The sequence below is a fragment of the Neodiprion virginianus genome, chromosome 2 (assembly GCF_021901495.1).
Source record: "Neodiprion virginianus isolate iyNeoVirg1 chromosome 2, iyNeoVirg1.1, whole genome shotgun sequence".
NCBI classification, from domain to species: domain Eukaryota; kingdom Metazoa; phylum Arthropoda; class Insecta; order Hymenoptera; family Diprionidae; genus Neodiprion; species Neodiprion virginianus.
This window is the reverse complement of record NC_060878.1, coordinates 6795876-6806279: the sequence shown is the minus strand read 5'-3', so window position 1 is coordinate 6806279 and position 10404 is coordinate 6795876. Positions and strand designations below refer to the sequence as shown.

The following is a 10404-nucleotide window of genomic DNA, read 5'->3' as shown; positions in this document are numbered from 1 at the left end:
CACATGCGACATTTCGAAACGGTCGTTCCATAACTAGAATAAATATGCGCGATTTGTCATTTCGAAACGGCCGTACCAAAAATGATATCTTGTGTCCGATTCTCAATAATCGTTATTTCATTCTACTTCTTGTTTTTGTTGAAAAAAATAGATGTAAGAAGATTGAAGTCTAAAACACGTAAATATTACTAGATTTAAGAAATGTCCAGAATCTCGACGATGATATCGTTCTTCGATAGCGTTGCAGCAATTTGATATACATTCCATTCTGTTATATCGAAACGCCCGTTTGTTAGGTGAAGCTTAAACACTTTCAAACTGACGAAAAAAATTCCACGAAAATTTGGGCACTCTATATCAACTCTAAGATGATCTGAATAGTAGTCAACAATTTATAAAATTTCAAAGAGCAAAAAAAGTTTTCCCCATGTTATTTCCATAAGATAATTCGATCACAAAGCAGACTATGTATCTAACTCGATCTGCAGTTTTGTTTGTCACTTATTTATCACGTGTAAAAGTTTTCAAATTCGACTGTGATTATTGATCCATGCAGAGTATCAGTGAAATATATTACTGAAAAAAGTATAAATTTTAAGAGATCAATAAGTTTCAAAGGTTGTTATAATAATTGCAGGTATAAAAAATTATTCATCTCCTGCAGTTGACATAGCAAAGTGTTTAAACTATCTTTGAAGTATTCCATTATTCACAGTAACTTATGTACCTACAACTAGAAAGCATTCTCAAGTTTTATTGATAAATATACACAAGTATTTAGGCATATTTTTTCACAAAGGAGTTCTAGATACGAGGCACATATCTCATCAAGATTACCAAAAATACCATTCTGTTGGCTAATCCAATTTCAATATAATCACAAATTATGATAATTTAGAAGGTTATAAATGAATTATCATTCAGCGAAGCTATAATGTATTTATCATATGAATTTAGTGTTTCTCTCGTTGAGCAGTTTTGTATACAACCTATATACATATTTCCAGACATCAAACGTACGTACACGTCTTCAAATAGGCATATGATTTCTGTGTATTCTACGTACAATGCGCATATATTATATTGGTTAAACATTTTCGCATACAATACGGTTATTTCTTTTGGGCAGAATATACATATGCATGTATAGTCATAGTTTTATCTATAAACCGTAAAGTAGCCCATTTTTTTTTATCAATCATTAACCATAATTTAATTCCACTGCTTTTGGCATTCATCAGAATGAAAAATATACTTGTTACTGAAATTTGAAATTCCAACTGTATACTGTAACAAACTATCTTTATTAAACTGTAGTTGAATAGGGATTCCATTGCATCTACGCCAAGTTGAATAGACTTTTTCGAATCAATCTTGTAATAGGGCCTTATTCTTGAAATCAGACAACTCTGAAAGGTCAAATTTTCTCTGTATCCGATTGCTTTTATACAATCTTCATATCTTTATAGAAGAGGACTTTATAATTTGTTGGTATTTTTATTTAAATGTTCACTTCAGTTATGAATTTTCAAAAAATTGCAACTTACAACTTTTCTAATGAATATAATTTTCGATCAAAATGATAAATTGATGAAACAAAATGCATGATTATTTACCTCTAGTTTTACATTTCGTACATGTAATGCTGAAAAATTACATCATATCAAAACCAATAACTTTTTCCTTTTTGAAACGCACAAAAAATTTTACCGTGAGTTGTATAATCTTGCAAAAAATATCAGTTGCACTGTTTGTTAGCTGTTCTTCGAATTTTAAACCGAGTATTATTATTAGCTCACTTGTATTCGTTACATTTTTAATATTTACTCAAATTTAAATTTTGTAAACAGATCGCTGCGATTTATAATTTTCGTCTTTTTAAGAGAACATTCCACCCAATGAACAACTAAAATGTAACGAATTATCGACTCATAATAATACCTGTGTGCCTTAAAATTCATGAAAGAGCTAATAGTTTGGTTAATATTTTTGGCAAGAACATAAAACGGAATCCTTTTGAAACTGAGAATTCAAATGAAATCGTGAAAGGTCGTTTCGATATGTAGAATAAAATATAAGGGAACTGCAAATCAAAATGTTGACCTCGAAGTTGTTCAATTTAAAAAATAATACCTCATATCTTTTCTGAATATCATCAGATAATAAAAGCATTGGTTTATATCGTACAGAAAATGGAAGTCCACTTACTCCGAACTGTGGATACTTTGCTATCAAAAAATACTCACGCAAAACAAATCGAGCTAACAGACCACAAATACTGAATTCGCCTTTTGTATTACATCTTATTCCAATACAAATATATTTTATTCCTAGTGGGTCTTTATTTACTTGTGTAAATTTTGTTTAATTTCACTTTCTGTAGTAATGACATCTATTATTGCAAGAGGAGAGCTGTCAACACGGAAGTTAGTTTTGATAAATGAAATCGGTATAATAGGATCCGCATATGGATCATTATTACCAGTCTTAAACTGAAAAAAAAATGCTCTCGAAACTTCTATTTTATTGCTTTAAAAATTTCACTGCCAGCAAGTAAATACCCCTTATTCCTTTGCTCACTGGTTAGGCCAGTAATAAGTGAAGATTGCGACATGCTTCACACGTACGTCTGTATTTTCATCAGTTGTAACGAAATATGTCGCAAAATTTAAATATAAAATTGGAAATAATTTATAACGCCATTTTAGTATGAAAATTAGACTGTCCATTGTGACCTATTTACATTTCAATATAGTCGGTACATTTTGAAAAATTATAAACTAATAATTATCCCAGTCTATTAACGAACATGAAAAATAGATTCTTAAGACTTATCATATAGAATATACATATCACGATTCTTCTTACTTGATTTGTGAAAATAATCGATAAAAATATTGCATGCATGTTTTGCTGTATAAATTTGTATAATTCATCTGGTCACAATCATTGAGGTTTAATTGTGATTATTTTCCGAGCACATAAATAAGCCAAATATCATGTCATCAGATTGAACTACATAAATTCAAAAATGATTAACATAGCTTGCTTCCGGGTACAAGAGAAGCAATTCGTACTTGGCATTGTAATTTCATGGAGAGGATGAGTTCTTGGAAGGAGTTAGTCCTTTAACCAACATTTGAGCTTCCAGATCACGGTCTTCGTCTTGATACCTGCAAACGAAAACCAATTTATTGGAGATAGATTGATCGCATTTAATAATTTCGTTTAAATACAACAATTATTAATACACGATGTAAATATATGTGTGTTAAAGAATATATGAATCTTGAGAAAAAAAACCAAACATTAACAAAGTCCTAAGCAACTGGAGTCATGCAGCACTCATTATTTTATAACAACATATTGTAAATTTGCTGGCACTTTTACCCCTCATTTTGATACTTCATCATACGTTTGATATTGAAAATAATATTTCTTTCTATTATATTGATTTAATAATATAAAATACAAAAAGATAAACTTTTGTAGCAAAACCATAGGAATAGTCGAGTGGACACAACTGTTTTATTGAAGTACGTACTTGATCGTCAATTGAAATCAAAAATAATTCAATATGTACGTAAACTATGAAAGTTTTGTATCTCACATCAAAGCTAGAGTAAAAAAATTTTAGAAAGATAAAAGTTTGAGATTTTATGTATACTTTGTACGACATTCAGTGCACCAAACTGGATTACATTGAAAGAACGGCTAGGCAGGGCAATCTATGTAAAAAAAAATACAATTTTCTTATCACTACAAATACAATGTTTCAGAGAATTATGTAATCAGTGTAAAGCTTCTCAATTTATTAATTCCCGACTTGTATAAATTAATCGTTTTCACTATGAAACATTTCTTTATAAAACTTTTCAACAATACAATCGTCAACTAACACTGATGGCTTACCAAATATGTCTGAAATGCAATCTGTAGAGGTGCATGACAAAATCAGGATGTGCCAAATTTTTACTTTACCCTCTGCCCATTGTCTATTTAGTATCTGAGTGTAATTGTTATGTCATGTTAGTGAGTCATGGTAATCAGAGTTTGTTCTTTTATGACGGTGTTCATCAGTATGAATTTACTAATAAAACACAAAGCTATCATTTTGGACAAACATAATACCAATTAGGAAATATATAAATAAAGAAATAATTTTTAAAAAGTAGATTTACCCGAAAATCGTGATGATCAATGTAATTTATGGTTCAGACTTGATATGATAGCATTTTTTAATCAACGAAATTACGGCCAAGCACCGTCCGGAGCATTTTGTGCCGTTGATGAAAACATGCATAATATACCCAATGTAAATATATTACAATTATCGAGCTTCCTAAACATAGCTCCTTGGTCACCCGCTAATCATGGCAAATTTCTATTTCGTTTATTAAAACTCGATGCTCAATCATACATAGAAATGATGCCAAGATTAAGATCAATAATATTTTGTCAGTCACCATGTATCAGTGTACAATAAAAATACATACAGTACTGAATATATTTTGAATATTGAAATCGTACGCGCAATATATAGAATACGTGTCGCATAATGCACATGGATTAAATATTTGCAGACTATCCTTCCTAAATTGTTAATATGATATTCAAATAATATCCGAGCATCGTTTTCAAAGCAAAAGTGTGTTACAAGTCGGATTTGCAAATCTAGAAGCAACCGTTTTCTTTTGTCCAAATACTTAGTTTTCATCGAATGGTTCACGTGAGTTTGTAACTTGCAATAGCTAAAGTTTCATGGAATAGTAGTCACAAACCGAAAATTGGAAAAGAGTTAGAAAGGACATACTCAACGCTTTAAAAGAAGCTGTTACTCAAATATTTTCAATGAGTTTTGGCTTCTTATTTTGGTTTAATTTGAAGTAAAACAAGGCACACTCAGGAAAATTACAATTGTTTGTAGAAACTGAGTTTGTTAAAGAAAGTCGACAAACATATTAAAAAAAAAACCGATTGAACGTATACTTGAACAGTTTTACTTTAAGGGCTTGTTGAAATTTTCGGTCGGCAGATTTTCCATCAAAAAATGCTTCGGCGGGCACTATGTTACGAATGTGATCTACCTGAACTACTCATATAGCTGTAAGGTAGACAGGCGGTAAGCTCATACTATCTTCCTATTTCCATCTGCTGCAAAACACAGCTATCTAGCGATCTAGTGTCAAGTCACGCTTCGTCAGCTCATTTCGAAGACCACTTTTCCACCTTTTTTGTACTCAGACATTACACACAAACTCGTTTAAAATTCATCCTTTGAAAAAATAACTTCTGTTTCATGTTCTGGATCATGTACTTCATTCACATTGTTAAAAATTAACCACCATTTAACGTTGAACATCATTTAAATTTACTATTTTACTTCGTATTTATTGTATCTCCCAGGTATAACTGAAATGAACTACGTAACAAATAATATGTGTAATTCAATTTAATGAAGTTACACGTTTAATTCACATGTCCTTTAATGCAATTTTACCAAAATTACTATCCTTCCTATTTAACGCTTCCAGGTATAATTCTACTTTGAATCGAAAAAAATGGAGTAATTGACTCGTAGATCACAGATGTAACAAAAATGAATCATCATGACAAAGAAATGAAATTTAAGTTAATAGTACAAAAAAGAAAAAAATCATAATAATAAATAAATAAATGAAAAACAATATTCTACTATCAAGTCACGTTTGGACTCTAGAATAATACAGACAATAATATTACCTTCTAGTAGGTACGTAGTATTGATTTGCATGATCTTTAGAATGTAATCAGTAATTACTGTTTAACAAGCGCATAAGTAACTATCTTAATTGGTTTTAAGTCATGTAAAAATATGAAGCTAATTTATATTAAATCTGATGTGTCAAGCTTTCTTTATTTTCCCATATTAAATGAATGGGAAATAAAAATTAAAGTAGCGACCTATTAGAGTTGAGTTAAAGAGCTCCTCATTTGAAAAGATTGTTTTCTATCAAACACTAACATTGGAGGTGGTGAGGGTGAAAAAAATCTATTTTTTTAAACCACCCTATTGCCCATTCATGCAATCGACAAACTTCGCACAGGTAAAATCACAACACTAATATACATATTGTGTAATTGTGACATACCTTTCGTTACTGTTTTATGAACTTGCAAAAATAATAAATATGAAAATAAAAAAAAAAAAAATTAAAAAAATTAAACGAAAAATATCTACATTATTAATCTCCATATAAAAACGTGTCAGATAAAAAATTATTTCCAATCACAACTTTAGTTGGATAAAAACCTCAAACCCTTTAGTAAGTCACAACTAAAAACTAGAATGCTCATACAAACTAATGCATCAAGCACTTTGGATCGTCTGAAAGATAACATTCATACATTCGTTCAGTGCGTTTGCTACTACTACACTTCTACAGCAAGTATGGAGAGTAAGAAGATATGTCACTACTCAGCCAGGTGATTTTTTACCTTCAAACTGCCAAGATGATCCTAAAATATGGTTCTGCTAAATTAACCTCAACTGTGATGTTTAAGATCAAACTAGGTAAAATTTTTATAATGATTTTAACAATTTATGCTCATGATGGAGAGTAAAATTCATGAATGCGAAAGCATTTAGAAATATAACTCGACCTTCTCTAAGGTGATTTCTAACTATCTAGAGCCTGGTGCAGTAGCGAAAAATTTTCTTTCTTTACCGAAACGTTACTACGGTGTTCATGTGAACAGTAGAAAAATATAAGCAATACGAATTGCATTCACGTGAGAAACAGTAATGATTCTCTGTGAGAACCAACAAGAAATTCTACAATGTTAAACGAAAGCAGGTAAGCGACAAGGATAGCCAAGAGGATGAAGGTATATGAAATTGAGGCAGTAGGAGTTATCAAAGAAATATTAGTCATGCCGTTAGAGGTGACAGTGGCTGTGGCAGGTGCAGTGAGTGTTGGGCACGAGGGTCTACGCCACCTTTGTCGCTCTTCTTCCAGTAGAACAATTAGAGAATCTCTTTTCGCTACAATTTCCAGCATCTCGGTGAGAATTTCTCCTTCTTTTTTCACATCGTCGCTTGTCTTTCCTCCATCTACAAACAGGTAATCATTATTCAAGTTAGAACTGATCAATTCTGCAATTTACTTCATCATTGTAAAATTATTGCGTCCTATTTTTTCACACTCAGGAAAAACAATCCTACAAATTTATGCAAACTTCTTGAAAAAGATATCAATATTTAACATCGGTTTAAACAATTGAATGTAATAGATAAGTATTAGACTGTCAGTAGCACCCAAATGATTTTCGTGCTATTGTGATATACATATACTTTTTTCATGAGATAGAATGAGAACATTAGCTAATAAATTTTATATTGCTAGAATTTGTTCAGGAAATTCACATATTTTCGTGGATTACTGTTTGTCAAATGTTGGACACCTTTTGATGTAATTCTGGGAGAGAAATGAAGGAATACTAACCATCGTCAGCTAAGCGTTCACGCAATTCCTGTTCAAGACGTTCATGTCGATCTTCTAATTGCAATTCTTGAGCTCGTACCAGTAATTCTTTCTCGTATCTTCTTAATTCCGTTCGTTCTCTCATCAAGTCGAACCATTCACGCAATAAATCAACCTCCTCTCGATCCATACATTCTACAATATAAATATTACTATCAACCTCTACAACAGTTGATTAATTATTATAATTAGTGAATCAGCTATGAAGCAACTATATCACAATTTGAGGGAGCTATCAAATGTCAACTGTACTGATAGAATTCCTGCATGTTTTACAACGAGCCGTATCTCCTTAACAGTCTATAACTTAATTAAATCTGGACTTTCATTCTTTTAGCGATATAATATATATGTGATATAGATCTTGAATATAGAAAACCAATTAATGTTACAGATAAACAACAAATACTATGTTCATTTCTGTTGAACACGCCAATAAAGAACTTGTACACTATACCTCCTTCCCCACGTAGAGCTTTTTCTACACTGACACCTCTGCTCTCCAGTTCTCGTTGCTTTACCTCAGTTTCTTCCAATTTTCGTTGGATTTCTTGTGCCATTCGTAATCTGTAGCACAAAAATTTTTTAACAATTGACTAAATGTCCTAAATTATGATGAATAACAAACTTTGAAGCCATTGAAATTATTAGCAATATAATAAATAATTATGCGACTAATGCACTTCTTCTGTCATGTTTCATATCAACTGTGGCACATGCATGTTCAACCTTACATACGTAATTAGTCTGTATATCCATGAAGAGCAGTTACGAACCTTTTTAGTTGTGTCTGCCTGGCTTGTCTCTTAGCAGTTTTTTCCTTACGTGGCATACTGTGACATGAATCTTCAGGTAATGACACTCGATGGGTTTGCGACATCGACCGAGCCGTAGTTTTCGAGTCTTCCTCAGACAAAGTATCATCTGTTTGGAGTACACATGTATTACAATCTGATGTCGGCCAAAAGCATTTACCACTGATATAGCAATGGCTTTGAATAATAAACTGATGAACTCCGTTTCCTTTACGGTAGAAGATTTTTGCAAAATGATCACATTAATTAGAAACATACGTTAGTTGCCAAAAAATTGATGGATATAGAGAGCTATAATGATTATTTTATCCGCTATTACATACCACCAATAGAACTATATTTCACTTGGACAACGTATTTTCTGCTGTTTGTTTTTTAATGATTACATAATAGAATTTTTAATGGTGTAAATAAAATTAATAAATATTGTTAGCTCTTACTAATCGTACCTGACAACTGTGAGGTAGAGAGAGCATAATGCACTGGCGGGGGTGGAACCAATGGCGGACTTCCATCAAGAAAACTCCCCATCAACATTCCTTCGCAAACACTTTTAGGTCTGTTATCCAACTTATGAAATGATTCTTTGTCAAGCTGGAATACATTAACATCGTTTTAATTAGCGAATGAACGGAAACATTATTTTACATTGAAGTGTTAGAAAATGATACAGATTTTTAGAAATCACTCGAATGTGAATTAACATTCATGCAATAGAAAAATCTCATTACACTCAGTGTTTAAAAATGAATTTTTATATCAATCAAACCCATATCTTAATAATCTGTTTATGATTTATTTTCAATAAGCTCAATTTCTTTTAGTCTCCTGTGCAAGTATCCTGCAATTGAAAATAAATGTCTATTTCAGAAAATCTAGTCAATTTACGAAATCAGATTAGCGATGCACAATTCTGTGTTATGAAATTATTGTTGTGAAATTTATGCGGCAAAATTCAAAAGAAGAATATGAAGATCTTACATTCTTTTTTATAGATGACAATTATTAAAAAATTTTCAAGTAAGCAAAGAAAAGAGTAAAAAAACTGACTCAATATTACATCGAATGATATCAGAGATGTTTCAGCATTTGATGCGACTGGTCCAAATTTTTTACCTCAAAACACTGAAAAATTTTTCACTACATTCACTGGGATCAAATTTGCAGTGTATGACAGCAGGTTAATAATGTACAACAGTGCATTCGGTTAGCCACAGAAGTACATCGTGGTGCATTCTATACTGTCCTAAAAGCCATATGAACTTGTTCTGTATGATGTGCTGCGTACACACTACAGAAAATGTAGCGAATTAAAGTTCTCCTTTTACCGATTGTTGCAATTTCTTTAGTTGTTTTCAAGATTCGTCTTGCGGAACAATATTTGGACTTGGATAATTAAATATAACTTGCGTTTTACGTCTTAGAGTGGTATATTATCTATTTTTATAAAACTCCCGGTATGTTTTATCGCAATACAGCATGCAGATTAAGAATAATTATTGTTGCGATCATTCCGTTGGAAATGAAATGGCTCAGCATAAATGATGAATTGACAAAATATGATATGGCTTGAAATATGTGACGAATCATATGAAATACGACTGAAGTGAGACCCTGAATAATTATATTTTCATTGTAGAATAACTATCTGAAACATCTACATACACAGCTTTGACATAGTAGTTAAAATTTTACATATGAAAGATGACCAGCTCAAAAAATCAAAAATTTTCCTTTCATGTGTCACAGCTGTATAATACAATAGGAGCTGAATAACAAAATAATTTACTATCTACTTTTCATGATTTCGATCCAAGAATAGTGAATTCAACACAGCAAAGTACTTAACTGTTGGCAAATAATGTATATTAATTAGAATCCGAATACGTGGTGAAATGATTAACTGGCGCTACGGATTTGTATGACACAAAGCGAGAACAATATTACATAAATGGCTTTGAAGTTGATATTGTATTATTCTAAAATTTGTCAAATTTATGATAAGTGGCATTTTCCATCAACTGATTCGTTGCATAAAATTCTAAAACATTTTCTGTCCAATACCT

General features: G+C 31.4%; 1 protein-coding gene across 10 annotated transcripts in view; it reads right to left on the bottom strand.

The window, feature by feature from the left end:
• Positions 1–734: 734 nt before the first annotated feature.
• Positions 735–10404, bottom strand: part of LOC124298242 (F-actin-monooxygenase Mical) — a 40617-nt gene continuing 30947 nt past the window's right edge. For 7 of the 10 annotated variants that reach the window (XM_046749989.1, XM_046749988.1, XM_046749994.1 and 4 more), the window contains 6 exons: positions 8779–8932; positions 8300–8447; positions 7981–8090; positions 7485–7658; positions 6917–7093; positions 735–3173 (listed from right to left, as the gene is read on the bottom strand). In XM_046749989.1, the coding sequence (XP_046605945.1) occupies positions 3121–3173; positions 6917–7093; positions 7485–7658; positions 7981–8090; positions 8300–8447; positions 8779–8932 (816 nt within the window). In that variant the 3' untranslated portion in view covers positions 735–3120. The remainder of the gene's footprint in view (positions 3174–6916; positions 7094–7484; positions 7659–7980; positions 8091–8299; positions 8448–8778; positions 8933–10404) is intronic. The other 3 variants (XM_046749996.1, XM_046749993.1, XM_046749998.1) reach the window with 3 other exon arrangements.